Source organism: Micromys minutus, assembly GCF_963924665.1.
Source record: "Micromys minutus genome assembly, chromosome: 26".
Classification (NCBI taxonomy): Eukaryota; Metazoa; Chordata; class Mammalia; order Rodentia; family Muridae; genus Micromys; species Micromys minutus.
Window position 1 is genome coordinate 19,071,057 of NC_137961.1, and position 20,611 is coordinate 19,091,667.

A 20,611-nucleotide genomic window follows, 5' to 3' on the forward strand; every position below is an offset into this window, starting at 1 on the left:
CATGTTTTGTATTTTGTATAACGTTTCTTCATTAAGAAAACCCTGTTTTTCACTTTTGTCTAGAATGGAAGAAAACAGTTATAGTATTCTCTCTACAGTGTCCTCTAAATGTCGTGATGTGACCTATTCTTGGTGTCCCAAAGTCACATGTGGGGAGCACTGACATCTGTTTAAAAGATGGTCAGGGAGTAGTGGGAGGATTGAGAGTGTGTGAGATAAGCTTTTGGCAGGAAAATAGATGGGAATCAGTGACTTAGGCCATCAAACTGAAGGTATGTTCAAAATGTATTTAAGGGAGTTGGTAATGGCGTTAAGGAATCCAGGAAGAAGATTTCGATACCACAGCACTTAAATTCATTTTGGAGATGTTTAATCGATGTCCCAATGATAATGTAGAAATAGCAGTAGCAGTGGACAATGAGTGAAGTAGGACCAGAGTTTAGGACACAAAGGTAAACATTCCATCATCATGTGTCTGTGGGTAGTGTAGACATGAACATGGAAGAGTTTAGATAAAAAGGCTAAAGCTAAGCTTAATTAATCATCCTTAAATTTGTCATTGAAGAACAGAAGCGGGATCAAATAAAGTGGTGAGAGGAGGCAGCAAAGAGGCAGGAAACAGTACCAGAGGATTGAGTTACATAAGTCAAAGGAGAGCAAACCTTGAAGCTGGCTGGTATAACTGTGAAACCAATGTAGAAGTCTGCTTGTTAAATATTTTAAATAGGTTTCGTAATTGTTCCCACTTAAAAGTATTGTTTGCATATATATATGTATGTATGTATATATTTAAAGAGTATAGGCAATAGGCACTCTTAATTATTTTGTCTAAAAGATGAAAATGTGTTTTTTCCCTATTAAAGTATGGAACCTCAAGGTCTTTATGACAATGGAAACAAAAAAATTGATTGGCAAACCGCTTCAACCAGCAAGACCTGTTCGTCATCTCTCTTCTCCTCCAGGTGAGTGACGGAGTATTTAATTTTTAAGTATTAATTTACTAACAGCTAATTAGTCATTTGTAAAATAATTATTTGAGGTGGATTTTAAAAGGAGTAATAAAAATTAATGGTCTTCTGTTGGAAGAGTTTAAAAATGCTATGTAGAGGTTAAGACTTATGAGCATCTACCACTCATAAGTCTTACCAGCCAGGCACGGAAGGGAGAAGTCCTTACTTGAAAGCAGCTGTTTTTGTTTTTGCTTTTTAAAAAATGTCTCATTGTATAGCTAACAGGTCAGAGAGGCATCCTTCCACATAAATTATTTTTACCTTGTGATTATTGTTAGTGAATAGTAGAATTAGTCTTGTAAAACACACGAAACAATAATTTTAGCAGCAAACAATGCCTGGAGTTACTGTATTGTACATGGCATGCCAGTAGGAGCTATAGGTGTGCTAGAGCAAGTATCTAATTCCAGAAGTCTAAATGACAAGAACAATGTAAAAGTAAGCCTGGCCTCAGGCTCAGGCCTGTAATCCACTTACTTGAAAAGTCAAGGCGAGAAGATTGCAGCCAACGTTCATTTGGGCCCTAGAAACAATTCTAGTCTAATTGGGCAACTTGTGATAACCATGATGGGACTTCTGGGACAAACATGGTGGAAAGAGAGAGATGTGATTCCTGCAAGTTGTGCTCTGACCTATACATGTATGTGTACATGTATATGCACACACATGTGCATGCACACACACACTGAATAAATAGATAAATTTAATAAAAGATTAAAAATACAGACTGGCTGAAGATATAATGCAGAATGCTTGTCTGACACACACAAGGTCCTGGGTTCATTCCCTGCTCAATCTCCCTCCCATCTTAAATAGTTGTCTGTCTCTTTACTGTGCTTTGGACACAGACTTGTAATATGTGGCTCTTTACTGCTAGAGTGACTTCTGTGGTATGAATTCAGTGCTACACATAAAAACTCTGTTAAGATTTCTTCAATTTAATCTGTCCCATCGACTTAATGGACTGGTTAATAAAGGAAAAGCAGGCTCCTTTTATTTCTATAAAAATGAAGCAGAAAATGTAGACATGCAACCAGCCTGCTCCCAACCTTGGTTCCTACAGGCAGCTCATCTGCACTTAGTCACGCTCCCTTTAAGATCCTAGTTGGTGGATCTTCCTGGACCACAGCTTTGATCCCATGTGCAGATACCATGTCCGCTGTGTACCTGAAGCTGTTGAGAGTCAGATCTTCAGTTTATCATAGAGTGAATGTGGGATGCCACAGGCAGCTGCTCTTTCTGTGCTTTCTAGCTCTGTCCCCAGTCTCCCCATCCTCATTTTGCAGATTCTCACCGACCCCCTTTTTCCACGGCTGTGATGTAGTTGAATGGGAAGGATCACAGGGTCCCCTGATCTCCAACAGAAGAATACATTTAAGATGCAGACAGTGAGTTTGAGGCTTGGTGGATAGAAAGCTAAACATACATAAATCAGTCAATTTGGGGCTTTCTCAGCACATCTCTATGCTTTTCACAGCTCAGGTCCCCAGAAGAATTTTCTTTTTCCTCTAAGGCAGATGAAATACTTACTTGCTTTGTGAAGACTTCCTGGTACTGCCAACCAAGTATGGCACCTCTGTGATCTTTCTAAAGCTCACAGTAAGAGTAGTTTACTGTGTGTGAAATTAAGCTTTTGTTTCAGAACTCAAACTCTTCTCATGCTGATTTCCCTATCTCTTAATAAGCTGATGTCAGAACATTGAATAAATACTTAATGAATAATGATCCATTATAAAATTTGTAAAGTGCCAAAGATGTCACAAACACAGATGCTTTTTAGACTGTGGTATATCATTTATTGTGTGTATAAATATTTAAACTAAATTTCCCTTCTCCTAACAGGACCAGTGTTCCCTTTCAACTTTCAGAATGAATATTCGTGCAACACTCAGTGCTTACAAAGCGGAGTTGGCAGAGTAAGTCTTAGATGTCATAACAGACTGGGCCGGGGGCAGCTCAGGGGCACAGCACACACTTATCCAGTGTGTGTGTGTGTGTGTGTGTGTGTGTGTTTACATTATAGATTGTAAAATGACATTGCTAGGTGGCTGTATGCAAGACCTTACCTTCAGTGCGTTCTACTTTGAAACATGTTGATATATTTCATACATATATTAAGGATTTCATGCCACCTACACAATTCTTACTCAGTATTTTAAAATGTGTTTTCCTATATTTGTTTAAGAAATTAAAAACAAAAACCTGACCATTCACAAACCTCCTGTATCTTCCTAAAAGCAATTTCCTTTTCTCCCTACCCTTCTCAGAGTTAACTGTTCTGATTGTTACTTTTCTTTAATTAATATGTTTACAAATTTTCCCATCATAGAACTATTTTAACTACTTTTTTAGTTTTGTTCACATTAGTGTTTACATTAAAAAATAAACACATGAAGTGTGATCCTTAGTGTAGTTTTTTTCTAGCCTATGGCCCTTCCGTGGTGACTTATTTCCTAACAGCATAGTAGTTGTTCTCATGGAAGTAGCAGGTACTTCCAGAAACAAGTTGTGAGTGACCAGATGGGAACATGATTAGAATAGTCGGCAACTATTCATCAAGTGGAGCAGCTCTCTGGGGCCGAGGGAGAAAATATTTTAACTTCCATGAACATAGATTTTTGGTACGTTTTCTTTTGCTAGACAGCTATTTCTGTTTTTTGGTGAATGCTGTGAGTCTCCACTGCAGTTTTACTTTTGCAAGTGTGGAAAGCTCTTAGTGACAATAACAACACACAGGAAGAGAACTAGCGTGAGACAGTGCCCACCAGCCGATCATTGGCTGAGGTGAGCATCTCTGGACTGCACGGAGCTCTGTTCCCTTAGCAAGGGCCTTGTCGTGTCAGACATAACATTCTTTTCCTTGCTGAGTGTTTATAAATGTTATCTGTTGAACTGGGATGTCTCTTCACTTGTAGTGTTTGACCCATGTAGTTTTGTGTGTGTGTGTGTGTGTGTGTGTGTGTGTGTGTGTGTTACAGTCCACTGAGTTTACTTAGTGTTGCTTACATGTGTGCGGCACCCCCAGAGGGAGATGAGCTGAGATTGACTTGGAGCTCTGTTTCCTTCTGTAGCCCAGGCTGACCTTGAACTCAGACCCCTCACACCTCTGCCACCTGAGTGCTGGGGCTGTAAGTGTGCAGCAGGAGACCAGCTTTCTGCTGTTCACGGTCAGAAGGAAGCTGTTCACTGTGGCTGAGTAGTTGGCTTGAAGCATGCCTTGATATTTCAGGCCTTTGAGAAATGCCTCTGGGCAGTAAAAAAAAGTTACATAAACATTTCAAACCCTGTTTAAAACTACGTTTTCTTACTCAACAGTGTAAGACGAATGGAATGCAAGCCTTTTCTCAAGGTCTTAATGAGCAACAGCAACACCAGTCTCCAGTTAAAAAAGGTACACTTTTGCCAAAATTCCCAACCTTAGTCATGGGTCCTCAGTGTTCCTGTAAGGTTAACTCTCTTTGCTATTTGCCCACATAAGAATGGGATTATATTTTTAGGTTAATTTCTTGTCATTAATGATTATGTTGGTCTTTGTGTTCCAAAGGGGACACTGAAATAACAGTGGCTCCAATGAAATAGAAGGCTTTTTACACATTTTATCACATTTTGTTGTTGTGGTCTCCTTATTGAGTGTGTGTGTGTGTGTGTGTGTGTGTGTGTGTGTGTGTGTGTGTGTGTGCCCAAATCCTCCTTTTCCTTCATTTTGAATGCTAACCCTTGCCAGGTACTACTGGATACCAGGTTTTCTGGTATTTTCCCTGCGCTGGAACATTTTTTTTTTCTCTTTCTACTTTCGGTGCTTAGAATTTAGTTCGACTGTGTCTGACTTGTGTGTTTCTCTTTTATTGTATTTTAGGGTTAGATGTAAAAAGTGAGTGTCTGCTTTTATGAATATTTACCTTTTTCCTTTAGTGTTGGATAACTTTTATAACTTTTCAGCTTTTGGTCCACTTTTAGTTAATTTATGGATGTAACGTGAGATTAAAGTCCAGCTTCATTCTTTCTCATGTAGCTATTCAGTATTACAAATACTTTTTCCTCATTAAATGGCCTTGGAACCTTTATTGGGAACTAGGTGCCTTGGTTGTCCACCTTTATCCTTGAACTCTCAGTTCTAATCTTTTATCCTGTATTTTTACCCTGTGCTGGTATAGTACTCTGAGTACTGCAGATTTGTAGTAAATTGTGGTATTTGGAAGTATAAACTCTCTTATACTGTTGTTTTTCAAGACAGTTTAGGCTGTCTGGGGTTCATTGAAATTTTACATTGTTTTTGGATCAGATTTTACAGTTGTGTAATAGAGGCTGTTAAAATCTTGGTAGATCATCTGGGAGGAATATTACAACCTTCAAATACCATGTTTGTAGCTGGGCAGTGTTGGTACACCTTTAATCCCAGCACTTGGGTGGCAGAGGCAGGCAGAGCTCTGAGTTCTAGGTCAGCCTAGTCTAGAGAGTGAGTTCCAGGATAGCTAGGACCACACAGAGAACCTTGTCTCAAAAACTAAAAAAGAAAGAAAACCAACCAACCAAACAACCAGAAACACCATGAGTTTGTTCTGGCTGATATCACTTGCTCTCAGAATGTTTATCAAGCAGACTATGCTTTTAGTGGAACTACAGAGCTGAGGGAAAACTGCTTCTGCCCATGGTCTACTTGTCATTCCAATGGACGGAAAAGCTTGTGTTCCACACTTGGCTCTTTTCCCTTGATGGTCACATTGTCGCCTTTTCATTTCCAGTCTCATTGCTCAGTACATTCTTCAGAAGATTTAAGAAGGATTTTGAATGGATGACTTTTCTGAGTTTGTCTGTTTTAAAATAGCTTTATTTCACTTTCACACTTGACTAGATAGAAGATTTTAGTTGTAGATGAGCACCTCTCAAACATGCATGCTTTAATAAGGAAGACACAAAATTTGAGCTATTATAAGTTCACATAAACAACTAGAAAAGACAAGTCTGTAGAAACAAACCAGACAAAGGATGAATTCTCTCAGTAGGAAAACTTAGGGCCTTCCAATGTGGAATATGTTTGTGCATTTCTTTGGTAGTTTTTATTCACTCCATTTTCTCTCAATTCCTTCTTACTTTACTCTGTTACTTACTCTGGGCTCTCTGGATTTTGCCTTTCTATTTCCTTAGTCATGCTCTGCCTTTTGGGCCAGCCCTCCATCCTGCCTGGTTAATAGCTTTCCTTTTTTATTTAATTTTTCCTGTGATACCATCCACAGTTTGGAGTTGCTAATCCTTAGTTCTCACCCACTGGCTATTCCCATCACAGAAAGCTTCCTAGTAACCCTTTCCACCCAGTCCTGTTAGCAACAGCAGCTGTCTAGTCTCTTCCTCCCCATCTTATTATCCAAATTTAAAATCCTCTTGTCTCAAACAAAGCCATTCCTTAGGAGCTTTATCCAGAGATGTAATCTAGATATTATAGAAGTTGCATTGTAAGTGTGTGACTTATACTACAGGTAAATTTCAGAACTGTGTAAGCATCACTACATTCCCATCATAAAACATACTCACTTACCTCTTGGCTCACAGCCTTCCTATTCTCAACTTTAGGCAACTAATAGTAATCGATATTGTTCTTTATTGTGTTTTCTTATCCTTAAAAAGTAGTTGTTAGAAATTCTATTGTATGGCTATACATCTTATTTATCCTTTCTATCCTTTGCATCAAACGTTTGATCATTGTTATTGATTGTTCATATATAATTTTTTTTTAAATTTCTCTGGGGTAGAAGCTGAACTGATAGGTCCTGATAGTCACCAACAACCTCTGGCTTTTCACAATTTCTGCTTCCTTCTCAGTGATCTCTGAGACTCTGGAAGAGGGGGTGGAGTATATCCGTTCCATGAAGTTCATTCTGTCGTCTCTGATGCTCTGAACCATGGCCAGTTGTGATTCTCTGTGTTCAGCACCATTTACAGTAAACAGACGATGTTGAGAAATGAATTAATCTAAGTCATCAGTAGCCTGTTTCTCACTATGTTGACGTGACAGAATAAAAGTAGTAACATTAGGGATGGCCCTTTGGTATTGGATAACCAACTGGGATGTTCCTCTCTGGGAAATTTATTTCTCCTGCTCTCAGCAGTTTTTTTCCCCCGGTACTAGTAGTTCTTTGTCTAGGGCCAAAGCCTTTATCAGCATTAGCATGTTTATTGGCATTGTCCCCCCCCCCCTTTTTTTTTTAACTTTACCTGCCTTTATTTTATGCTGAATTTATTCCTGTGTCATGAGTTTTTGCTTCTTCAGTTTTTTTCTGGGATATCTTTTTCCTCTGTGCAACCTCCTCTTCTGGCTTTGGAACAGTCTGTTCCTTCTCAGTGGGGATCATCTCAATGTGGCAGGGGGAGCTCATGTATGGTTATTTCGGCCATGAGCTCTGTAGGTTCGCCGGCGCATCTTAGGTGCCTGGTTCACCTGGATGTGGTCAATGACTAGAGAATCTACATCTAAACCCTTAAGTTCAGCATTACTCTCTGCATTCTTAAACATGAGCAGCAAAAGCTCAGCATTCCTTTTTGGCCACCGTCCCTGTGTCCAGCCCCACTGTTTGGCCTGGGTGCACCTACCAACGCCACCATTATACCACAGGAATGGCACACACTGCTTCTTTACAGTGACATCCTTCAGATACTTGGTGGCTTTGCAGATATGCATACCCTCGATGGCCCGGGCAGTTTCCCAGGCGTTTTTAAAATGAACATGAAGGTTTGAGCCTCTGGATTTGCATGAATTTGTGAGGTTTTCTGGGTCAAGAGAGTAGTGAATCATCCTCACAGGTCACCTCTGACCGCTTACAGGAAAAGGAAGCTGAAGGCTACTGGGAGAATTCATGAGAGCTCCCAATTTTTTAAAGTAGTATTTTCTCTGTCATGGCTCATGACTTATTCAACTACAGGTCTTGGGGATGATAATGGTGCCAGGTGTGCATCATCTTGTAGAATAGACCTTCCGTCCAATCTTAAAGGGACCTGTACCTCCCATTATGTTTATGGCACTACTGCCTCAGCAGTCATGCCTTCCAGCCTGGCCATTACAGTAGCTCCCAAGGTGAGTGGGGTAGTGTTCACAGCACCTCCCAGCACTAGAAAAGCTAGCCACTAGAGTGACACCCTAGGTCACACCAGCTTGATTGCTGCATGTTCGACGAGTCAGGCGTGTGTGATATGTTCAGCAAGAGAGTTGCCCAAAACTTTTGATGCAGTAAGAAATTGTTCTCATTGGGGCTATGCCAAAGCCATAGTCTATGCATTTGAGAAAGACTTAGGAATTCTAGTTATGTATGTGAATGTTTTTCTGAGTATATGTGTTATGTGGACCAAAGGTGTGCTTGATGCCTGTGAAAGCGAGAAGATGTCAGATTCCCAGGAACTGAAACTACAAACAATTAATTGTGTGCCACCAAGTTTGTTCTGGGAATTGAACTCAAGTCCTCTGAAAGAGTAGCAAGGCTCTTGACCTTTGAGCCAGCTCTTCAGCCCCACTCTATACATTTTAAATGCTATATTTGAATTGTATAATTAATTTTAATTCTTATTATTATACCTTATGAATATAATAAAATATATTTGAGTTGTTAGATATTTGAGATATTGTAGGTATTAGTATAATATGTAATTTGATTTTATTATTAAAGATTATAGTTTATATGCTTTTAAGTTTTTAACTTATTAAGACTTGGTTTAGGTCTGTATATAATTGCTATTTGTATTTTATACCAAGTATATTAAAAATGAACTTGCGTTTTGTAGACATGATCTTTTTAGTAATAAGTTAGATATTATAAATATTTAATAATGTAATAAAAATATTTAAGAATGCTGTCCACTGATACTTTTTTGTGTTTAATTTTCTTAGTTTTAGAAGGAGGGTTTTGTAATATTGTTGTCTAATTTCCCCAATTTATTTCTGTTAACATTGATTAATGTCTTTTAAAATCTCTATTATGCAAAGCATATTGATAATTATCTCTTTGTCTGACTGAGAAGGTAGCCACATTAGTTTTCTTATTCCTACTCATGGTATGATATCTCTCTCTATATCTATCTATCTATCTATATATCTATATCTATATATCTATATATCTATATCTATATTTCATACAAGTATTTGCGTTTGTTATGTCCTTTGCAAGCAGTACAATGTTTGTGGTTTAACCGAGTGTCAGCTTGTATCCACTTATGATGCAGTGCATTGCAAAGGAGTCAAGAGAACTATGCCCTTTGGGTCAAATGTTTGGTTTGGAAGCAAAATTGGTTGAAACAGAGCTACACTCTTCATTTATGTATTATTTGTGGTGCTTTTGTGTTGTGATGCAGAATTGAATATTTGTAATAGATTATATGACTCCATGATCCTCATATATTTTCTAGGTGACCCTTCACAAGAGAAGTTTACTTGTTTTATTAGGCTATTCACATTTAAAGTGATTGTGGATATAGTTGGATTTAGGCCCATTATTTTATTACTTGTTTTTGTTGATAACAGATGAATTTTTATTTCATTTTATCCTTCTTGTATACTTTTAGATAGTTTTGTGTTTTTATTTCATTTTTATTTGTATTCCTAGTTACCTTTTCTTTTCTGATTGTACTCTAGGGATTATAATACCCAGCCTTTTAAACTTGTTTTTAGTATTGTGCCATTTCAAGCCTATGGTGATGATAAAGTTCTGGGCTTGTCACTCTGTGTAACACACAGGACCACATTGGTACTCAGCAGTGGCACACAGTTTATTTGCTGCCTGTAGAGGAAACAGCAGGAATTTGCTCTGCTTTGCTGTTATCATTTCTTTTGATCTTCCACTTGGAAGAGAAAAGTTGGCATATAGAACATTTCTCTTCCTGAAGACTTCCTTTTAACATTTCTTGCTGGTCATGTCTGCTGGTAAATTCATTTAGTTTTTTTTTTTAGAGTCTTAGGATTGTCCCCTGCACTGATAAGGAGTTGGCCGATTCTTTTCTTTTGGTTCCTTTAGAATATTGAGACCATTGCCTTCAGCCTCAGCATATGGTCAGTACTGGTGATAGATTCTGGATGATTTCTGGTGAGAAATTAGTAGATATTTGAATAGTTGGTTGCAGTGATGACAGGGACCCTGTGCTGGATCTCCTGACTGTCACTTAATACCGTGATTCCAACTTTCCTAATGATGACACCCTTCAACATGCTGTGGTGACCCCTGACCATAGAATTATTTTCTTGCTATTTCATAACTGCAATTTTGGTAGTGTTATGGATTATAAGGTAAACATCTTACGTGCAACCCCATAAAGAATCATGTGGTCATCAAAGGGACTGTGGCCCACAGGTTGAGAACCTGACCTAGCATGATCTTCATACACAGTAGGCATATTACATTTCTGAGTTAGTTTGGCTGTTTTAAAATTGCAGTATTGATGGTGATTAAATTTACTCATAGTGCTTATATTTTTGCATGATTTGAGTCCACAAATAATAGTATCTATTGGTCATACTGTTATACTTCATAAATATTGAGTAACCTTGAATAAAGTCCTATATTACCTAATTTTTTTCTTTTGCATTTTAACTTTTCTTTGAAAACAACTTAAATTTTAGACAAATGATTTTAGTATATAAATTTTATTTTGTTTTTATACAGAATATAAAGATTTCCCCCATTAATCTTTCACATGGAGGGGATTAAAGGCCAAAAGGAAGGCATGTTCTGCACACAAAGTACACCTCATATGTGTGGTGCTGGAGACAAATGGTGTCGTGCTCCTGCATAAAAATTAGGACAAGTGGTGACATCACACATCAAGGGGTGGGAGGAGAAATATTCTAGTCATTCAGATTCAAGAAGCAGACATGAGGGGGCTGGAGAGATGGCTCAGTGGCTAAGAGCACCGGGTGCTTTACCAGAGGTCCTGAGTTCAATTCCCAGCAACCACATGGTGGCTCACAATCATCTGTAATGGGATCTGATGCCTCCCTCTGGTGTGTCTGAAGATAGCTACAGTGTACTCACATACATAAAATAAATAAGTCTTAAAAAAAAAAAAAAAGAAGCCATCATGACAAAAACTACAAATAAGAGCAAGTGGGAGCTTTATTACCTAATTTTTCAAATGATTTTTTTCTTCCCCTTTTCTTTCCCCATGAAACAAAGATTTAATGATCTTTTCTCCTATCTTTTTAACAAATATTCTATGACTTTTAATAAAATAGTAGACAGTTTATAGACATCCAAAAATTGGAGTCAGAAAGTTATCTGGAATAGGATTGTTTTATAATCATGTTTAAATTTTAATACCTACAGAGAGAATTAAATACAGCAGAGATTTCTTGTTGAAGCTTTCAAGTGTTTCCATCTGCAGAAAAAAACCAGACTTTCTGCCTGATCATCCCATTGTACTTCAAAAACCAGTGAGTGTTCCTCATCTCCTTATTGCAAAATTGTATTCAGGCATTTGTCATCAATATGTTAACCTTATTATTATTAAGAGGAATTCTAACTTTCTGTATCTAAAGAAAGAAAACAAAGATCTAAATGTACACATAAAATAAATAATAAATGACCTACTCAAGAAATAGAACCGAATAATTTTGATTTTGTGAAGGCAAAACTCTTCTGCTAAAAGATTACGAAACTGTCTCTAAATCTAAAAGTTCTAGCTAAGTTTTCAATTAACTTCTATAATCTACCTGGGATTTATTTTATAACATAATATGAAGTGGAATAATTGTCATCCTAGCGATATTTAAAGGATGGATAGTGTTCTGACAACTTGTAGAGATGTGTGCTTAACCTTTTATTCTGCTTAATTAGTTTTTTAAAAAAGAAATCACTGTCATCTTTTTTGCTATTTATCCATTGATATTTCCGTGCCAAACCACCAAGTATACCAAAGTACACACGGTAATATCTAATACATTTTGCTGGATGCTTTTAGGAAAGGACATAGGTTTATACATCATAGTCAAGTTTAAGTTGTTGCTCTACAATGTGTATTGTTATTTCAAGCTTGGAAATTTACTTACCTTGAACCTTAATTTTGCAACTGAAGATAAGGGTGATGATTTCTGTGTGGCTAGGATTAAACAAAATAACATATTAAAATACAAGTACTGTATCTATTAATCATTCTGCATTCAGTGCCTATGTCTGTCCTTTTTAGTCTCTACTAACCATGGGTTTTTTCAGTCTGCATTTTTTTTCCTTTTTTTCTAGTCATTACCCATCTTCCTGGTTCATCCTATGACAGTTCCTAATCCCATTCCTCCTCCCCTTTAAGTCACCTCACTCAGGAGGATAGTTTCTAATTCTATTTATTTGCCTGAAAAATTCATGAAGTCATCAGTTTTAACAGCTGAGTAGTAGTCCATTATGTGAATGAATCATTTTCGGCATCCATTCTTTCGTTGAGGGATATCTGAGTTTTCAGCTTCTACCTATTGTAAACAAGGCCACTATTAATATAGTGGTGCATGTGTCCTTCTTATATATTGGAGCATCTCTTGGGTATATGTTCACTATTGCTGGGTCTTCAGGCAGAACGATTTCCAATTCTCTGAGGAACAGCTGGACTGATTTCCAAAGTGTACTATGCTGCAATCTCAACAGCAATGGAGGAGTGTTCCTCTTTCTCTACATCCTCCCTGAATCTGCTGTTGCCTGAGTTTTTGATCTTAGCCAATCTGACTGGTGGGAGGTGGAATCTCAGGGTCATTTGTTTTCCCCCAAACATCTGGTTTATTGAAGATCTTAAACTTCTGATTTCTTTTTTTTTTTGTTTTTTTTAAAAACAAAGATAAATGTACAAATTTTCAGCATTTTTGCATAAAAGTATATGAATACATTTTTTAAGGTTGTAATTAAGTATTTGTGGGTACATATGCATACACATATGTATATATGTAACAATAATATAGGAAAAGAGGCTATTAATTTCAGGGGATAGGAGAGAAACTAGGAGGGGCTGTAGGGAGGAAAGGGGGATGTGATACAGTTCTATTTTAATTAATATATATATATATATATATATATATATATATATATATATATATTTTTTTTTTTTGGTTGAACTTCACACAGTCTGTGAGTTGTTTCTAGGGTGTTCAGAGCTTTCTGGGGTTAGTATCCCATTATCAGTGACTATATATTATGTCTGTTCTTTTGTGACTGGGTTACCTCACTCAGGATGATATTTTCTAGATGCATCCATTTTCTTAAGAATTTCGTTAAGTCATTGTTTCTGATAGCTGAGTAGTACTCCATTGTGTAAATGTACCACAATTTTTGTATCCATTCATCTACTGAAGGACATCTGGATTCTTTCCAGCTTCTGGCTATTATAAATAGAGCTGCAATGAACATTGTGGTGCATGTAACTTTGTTGTATGTTGGAGCATCTGTGGGGTAAATGCCCAGAAGTGGAATAATTGGGTCTTCAGGTAGTACTATGTCCATTTTTCTGAGGAACCGCCAGACTGATTTCCAGAGTGGTTGTATCAGTTTACAACCCCAGCAGCAGTGGAGAAGTGTTCCTCTTTCTCCACATCCTCACCAGCATCTGTTGTCATCTGAGTTTTGGATCTTGGGCAATCTGATTGGTGTGAGACGGAATCTCAGGGTTGTTTTGATTTGCATTTCCCTGATGGCTAAGGATGTTGAGCACTTCCTTAAATGTTTCTCAGCCATTCGATATTCCTGGATTGAGAGCTTTTTGTTTAAGTCTGTACCCCATTTTTTAATAGGGTTGTTTAATTCTCTGGTGTCTAGCTTTTTGAGTTCTTTGTATACCTTGGATATTAGGCCTCTATCTGATGTGGGAATGGTAAAGATCTTTTCCCACTCTGTTGGCTGATTTTTTTTTTTCTTGACAGTGTCTTTAGCCTTACAGAAACTTTGCAATTTCATTAAGTCCTATTTGTCAATCTTTGACCTTAGAGCTCGAGCCAATGGTGTTCTGTTCAGTAAATTTTCTCCTGTGCCTATGTCAGGGTCATTTTTATTTGCATATTCCTGATGACTAAGAATGTTGAACATATCTTTAGGTGCTTCTCAGCCATTTGAGATTCTTTAGTTGAGAACTTTTTGTTTACCTCTGTACTCATTTTTAAATTGGGTTATTTGGTTTTCTGGAGTATAACTTCTTGAGTTCTTTGTATATATTGGATATTAACTCTCCTTTGGATGTAGGGTTGAAAAAGATATTTTCCCTATCTGTTGGTTGCTGTTTTGTCCTATTGACAGTGTCCTTTGCCTTACAGAAGCTTTGTAATTTTATGAAGTCCCATTTGTTGATTGTTGATCTTAGATCCTGAACCATTGGTGTTCTGTTAAGAAAATTTCCCCTGTGCCTGTGTGTTCAAGGCTCTTTCTCACTTTCTCTTCTATTACATTCAGTTATATCTGGTTTGATGTGGAGGTCCTTGATCTACTTGGACTTGAACTTTGTGTGAGGAGATAAAAATGGATCAGTTTGCATTCTTCTTCATTCAGACGTCCTGCTAGGTCAGCACCATTTGTTGAAAATGTTGTCTTTTTTCTACTGTATGGTTTTGGCTTTTGTCAATGGTCAAGTGACCATAGGTGTGTGAGTTTTCAATTCCAGTTTTCTGGGTCGTCAATTTTATTCCACTGATCTAGGGTCTGTTTGTATACCAATACCAAGTAGTTTTATCACTAATGCTCTGTAGCGATAGGTCAGCTTGACGTCAGGGATGGTGATTTTCCCAGAGGTTCTTTTATTGTTGAAAATAGCTTTTGCTATCCTCAGTTATTTGTTATTTCAGATAAAGTGGAGAATTACTTCTTCTATCTCTGTGAAGAATTGAGTTGGAATTTTAATGGGGATTGCTCTGAATCTGTAGATTGCTTTTGCTAAGATGGCCATTTTTTACTATGTTAATCCTGCCAATCCATGAGCATGGGAGATCTTTTTATTTTCTGACATCTATTTCTTTCTTCAGAAACTTAAAATTTAAATTTCTTTTTCTACAGATCTTTCACTTGCTTGGTTAGGGTCAAATCAATATATTTTATATTATTTGTGACTTTTGTGAAAGGTGTTGTTTTCCTAATTTCTTTCTCAACCCATATATCCTTTGTGTAGAGGAAGGCTCCTGATTTGTTTGAGTTAATTTTATATCCAGCCACTTTGCTGAAGTTGTTTATCAGCTGATGGAGTTCTCTGGTGGAATTTTTGGGGTCGCTTATGTATACTATCATATAATTTGCAAATAGAGATACCTTTATTTCTTTCTTTCTAATTTGTATCCCTTTAACCTCATTTTGTTGTCTAATTGCTCTGCCTAGGACTTTGATCACTAAATTGAATAGAGAGAGAATGATCATCTTTGTCTTTTCTCTGATTTTAGTGGAATTGCTTCAAGTTTCTCTCCATTTAACTTGATGTTGGATGTTGGTTTGCTTTATATTGCTATTATTATGTTTAGGTATGTGACTTGAATTTCGGATCTTTCCAAGACTTTTTACATGAAGGGATGTTGTAGTTTGTCAAAGGCTTTTCCAGCAGTTAATGAGATGATCCTGTGCCTTTTTCTTTAAGTTTGGTTTTAGAGTGGATTATGTTGTTGGATTTCCTTATATGGAACCATCCCTGCGTCCCTGGGATGAAGCCTACTTGATTTTTGTGAATGATTGTTTATGTGTGTTTTTGTGAGAATTTTGTTGATATTTTTGCATCTATATTTATAAGCAAAACTAGTCTGAAGTTCTCTTTCTTTGTTGGGTCATTGTGTGGTTTAGGCATCAGAGTAACTGTGGCTTCATAGAACAAATTAGGTAGTGTTCCTTCTATTTATATTTTGTTAAATACTTTGAGAAATATTGGTATTAGATCTTCTTTGAAGGACTGATAAAATTCTGTACAGAAAACATCTTGCTCTGTGCTTATTTTTTGGTTTCGAGATTTTAATGACTGCTTCTGTTTCCTTAGGAGTTATGGGACTGTTTAGATAGTTTTTCTGGTCTTTATTTAACTTTAGTACCTGGCATTTGTCTAGAAAATCATCCATTTCATCTAGATTTTTCAGTTTTGTTGAGCATAAGCTTTTGTACTAGCATCTGATGAGTTTTTGAATTTCCTCAGGCTTTGTTGTTATGTCTCCCTTTTCTTTCCTGACTTTGTTAATGTGAATACTGTCTCTGTGCACTTTAGTTAGTTTGCCTAATGGTTCATATATCTTGTTGGTTTTCTCAAAGAAGGAGCACTTAGTTTTGCTGATTCTTTGTATAGTTCTTTTTGTTTCTGTTTGATTTTAGCCCTGAGTTTGGTCATTTCCTATTGTCCAATCCTCACGGGTGTGTTTGCTTTTTTTTTTTTTTTTGTCCTAGAGCTTTCAAGGTGTGCTGTTAAGTTGCTAATGTAGGATCTCTCCAGTTTCTTTATTAAGGGAATCAGTGCTATGAATTTTCCTCTTGCCACTGCTTTCATTGTGTTCCATAAATTCGAGTATACTCTGCCTTCATTTTTGTTAAATTCTAAAAAGTCTTTAATTTATTTATTTCTTCCCTGACCAAGTTATCATTGAGTGAGAGTTGTTCAGTTTTCATAAGTATGTAGGCTTTTGTTGATTTTGTTGTTATGGAAGACCAGCCTTAATCTCTGATGATACGATAGAATACATGGGATTAATTCAATCTTCTTATATCTGTTGAGACTTGTTTTGTGTCCAATTATACCGTCAGTTTTGGAGAAGGTCCCAGGAGGTACTGAGAAGAAGGTGTATTCATTTTGTATTAGGAAGAAATGTTCTGTATATATCTGTTAAATTCATTTGGTTCATAACTTCTGTTAGTTTCACTCTGTTTATTTTCTGTTTTTATGATTTGTACATTAGTGAGAATGGGATGTTGAAGTCTCCCACTATTATTGTGTGAGGTGCAATGTATGCTTTGAATTTTAGTACCTTTTCTTTTACAAATGTAGGTACCCTTGCATTTGAGGCATATATGTTAAGAACTTAGAGATCATCTTGGTGGATATTTCCTTTGATGAGTATGAAGTGTCCTTTCCCATCTCTTTTGGTTGAAAGTCTATTACTGGATATTTGAATGGTTACTCCAGACGTTTTTTTTTGGACCATTTGCTTGAATTTTTTTTTCAACTTTTACTTTGAGGTAGTGTCTGTCTTTGTCAGCAAAATGCTGAGTCCTGTTTATGTATCCAGTCTGTTAGTCTGTGTCTTACTAGGAACTGAGTCCATTGGTGTTGCAGGATATTAAAGACCAATGCTTTTTGTTGTTATAGATGGAATTATGTTTGTGTGGTTCTATTTGTTTTGGTTTGTTGTGAGAAGATTGATTTCTTGGTTTTTCTTGGGTGTAGTTTCCCTCCATGTGTTGGAGTTTTCCTTCTATTATCCTCTGTAGGGCTGTATTATCAAAAGATCCAGTTTAAATGTGGTTTTATCGTGGGATAGCTTGGTTTCTCCATCTATGTTAATTGAGAGTGTTGCTGGATATAGTAGCCTGGGCTGCCATTTGTGCTCTGTTAAGATCTGTATGACATCTGCCCAGGGTCTTCTGGATTTTAGGGCCTCTGTTGAGAAGTCTGGTGTAATTCTGGTAAGTGTGCCTTTTTATGTTACTTGACATTTTTCCCTTACAGGTTTTATATTCTTTCTTTCTTCTGTGTATTTAGTGTTTTGATTTTTATGTGACAGGATGATTTTCTTTTCTAATCTATTTGGTCTTCTGCAGGCTTCATTTTTTTTGTTTGTTTATTTTATTTTATTTTATTTTATTTTTACACTCAAGATTTTATTCCCTTCCTGGTTCACCCTCCTACTGTCCCACAACTCATACCTACTCCCCCCCCCCCCCCCCGTCTCCACGAGGATGTCCCCACCCCACTCACTCTGTCAGACCTCTAAACTCCCTGGGGATCTCCCAGTCTCTTGAGAGTTTGGTGCATCTTCTCTGACTGATCTCAAACCTGAGAGTTCTTTGCTGTATGTGTTTGGTGGTCTCATATCAGCTGATGTAGGCGGCCTGGTTGGTGATCCAGTGTCTGAGAGATCTCAGCGGTCCAGATTAATTGAGACTGCAGGTCCTCTTGCAGGGTCTTGCAGGGTCGCCCTCCTCCTCAGCTTCCTCCAGTTTTCCCCCAATTCAACCACAGGGGCCAGAAGCTTCTGTTGATTGGTTGGGTGCAAATATCTGCATCTGACTCTTTTAGCTGCATGTTGGGTCTTTCGAAGGACAGTAATGTTAGGTCCCTTTTTATGAACCCTCCATAGCTTCAGTAATGGTGTCAGGCCTTAGGGCCTCTCCTTTAGCTGGATCACCTTTTGGTCCTTTCCCTGGACCTTTATTTCCTCAGGCTCTTCTCCATTTCCATCCCTGCAGTTCTTTCAGACAGGAACAATTATGGGTCAGAGTTTTGACTGTGGGACGGCAACCCCGTCCCTCACTTGATGCCCTGACTTTCTGCTGGAGGCGGGATCTACAATTTCCCTCTCTCTACTGTAGGGCATTTCATATATTGTTCCCCCTTTGAGTCCTGAGGGTCTCTCACTTCCCATGTGTCTGGTACATTCTGGAGGATCCTCCTAACATCCTATCTCCTGAGGTAGCCTGTTTGCATTCTTTCTGTTGGCCCTCAGGGCTTCAGTCCTTTTCCCCCACCTAATACCAGATGATGTTCCCCTTTCTCCCCACCCCACTCCTTTTTTTCTCTCAGGTCCTTCCCTTTTTCCCTCCTTGTGGTTGATTTCTTCTTCCTCCCAAGTGGGACTGAGGCATTCTCACTTGGGTCCTTCAGCTTGTGAGCCTTTTTGAGTTCAATGGACTATATTTGTACTTCTTCTTATTTATTTATTGGCTGATATCCTCATATAAGTGAGTACATACTGTGGATGTCCTTTTGGGTCTGAGTTATCTCACTCAGGATATTTTATAGTTCCATCCATTTGCCTGCAAAATTCAGGATGTCCTCATTCTTAATGGCTGAGTAGTATTTCATTGTGTAAACGAACCACATTTTCTGTATCCATTCTTCTGTCAGTGAACATCTGGGTTGTTTCCAGTTTATGGCTATCACAAATAAGGCCGTTATGAAGATAGTAGAACATGTGCCCCTGTGGCATGGTGGGGCATCTTTTGGGTGTATTCCCAAGAATGATACTGTGGGGTCTTTAGGTAGATTTATTTCCAATTTTCTGAGGAACCTCCAGACTGCTTTCCAGAGTGGTTGTACCAGTTTGCAATCCCACCAGCAGTGGAGGAGCGCTCCTCTCTCTCCACATCCTCACTGACGTGTTGTCACCGGAGGTTTTGCTCTCAGCCATTCTGATTGGTGTAAAGTGGAATCTCAGGGTAGGTTTGGTTTGCATTTCTCTGATCACTAAGGACTTTGAACATTTCTTTAGGCCCTTCTTAGCCTTTTGAGATTCCTCTGTTGTGAATTCCCCATTTAATTCTAAACCTATTTTTTGATTGGGTTGTTTGGGTTTTTGGTGGTTAGCTTCTTGATTTCTTTATATATTCTAGTTACTAGCTCTCTATTGGATGTAGGGTTAGTGAAAATTTTCTCCCAGTCTGTCTTATTGATTATGTCCTTTGCTTTACAGAAGCTTTCCACTTTCATGAGGTCCCATTTATCAATTCTTGATCTTAGAGCTTCTGTTTAGGAAATTTCCCTGTGTCAATGACTTCAAGGCTCTTTCCCAATTTTTTTTCTATTAGATTCAGTGTATCTGGTTTTATATTGAGGTCCTTGATCCACTTGGATTAGAGCTTTGTGCAGTGTGACAGATATGGGTCTATTTTCAGTTTTCTATATATAGACAGCCAGTTACACCAGCACCATGTATTTTTCCCCCAGTGTATATTTTTAGCTTGTTAAAGATAAAGTGAACATAAGTGTGTGGTTTTATTTCTGGGTTTTCAGTTCTGATCCATTGATCAACCTGTCTGACTCTGTACCAATAGCATGCAGTTTTTATCACTATTGATCTGTATTGATCTGTATTGATCACTATTGATCTGTAGAGTCAGGATGATGATTCCCCACCATTCTTTTATTGTTGAGAATAGTTGTCACGATTTTGGTTTTTTGCCTTTCCAGATGAATTTGAGAATTGCTTTTTCCATATCTTTGAAGAATTGTGTTGGAATTTTGATGAGTATTGTATTGAATCTATAGATAGTCTTTGGTAGGACAGTCAAAATTTACTATATTAATTCTGCCAATCTATGAGCATGGAAGGTCTCTTCATTTTCTGAGGTCCTGGTTGATTTCGTTTTTGAGAGACTTGAAGTTATTGTTGTACAGACTTTCACTTGTTTGGTTAGTGTTACCCCAAGATATTTTATTTTATCTTTGGCTACTGTTAAGAGAGTTGTTTACTTCTTTCTCAGACCATCTATTCTTTGTATAAAGAAAGGCTACTGATTTATTTGAGTTAATTTTATATCTGGCCACTTTGCTGAAGTGTTGTTTATCAGCTGATGGAGTTCTCTGGTAGAATTTTTGAAATAACTTATGTATACTATCATATCATTTGCAAATAATAATACCCTTATTTCTTTTTTGCCAAGTTGTATCTCCTTGATCTTTTTTTGTTATCTTATTTTTCTTGCCAGCACTTC

General features: G+C 37.5%; 1 protein-coding gene across 1 annotated transcript in view; it reads left to right on the plus strand.

Moving 5' to 3' along the window:
- Nucleotides 1-883: 883 nt before the first annotated feature.
- Nucleotides 884-20,611, plus strand: part of LOC308437521 (uncharacterized protein C8orf88) — a gene marked incomplete at both ends in the record, with an annotated part of 22,811 nt that continues 3,083 nt past the window's right edge. The window contains 4 exons of the mRNA XM_080938602.1: nucleotides 884-962; nucleotides 2,853-2,926; nucleotides 4,326-4,401; nucleotides 11,309-11,415. Of these exons, the coding sequence (XP_080794728.1) occupies nucleotides 884-962; nucleotides 2,853-2,926; nucleotides 4,326-4,401; nucleotides 11,309-11,415 (336 nt within the window). The remainder of the gene's footprint in view (nucleotides 963-2,852; nucleotides 2,927-4,325; nucleotides 4,402-11,308; nucleotides 11,416-20,611) is intronic.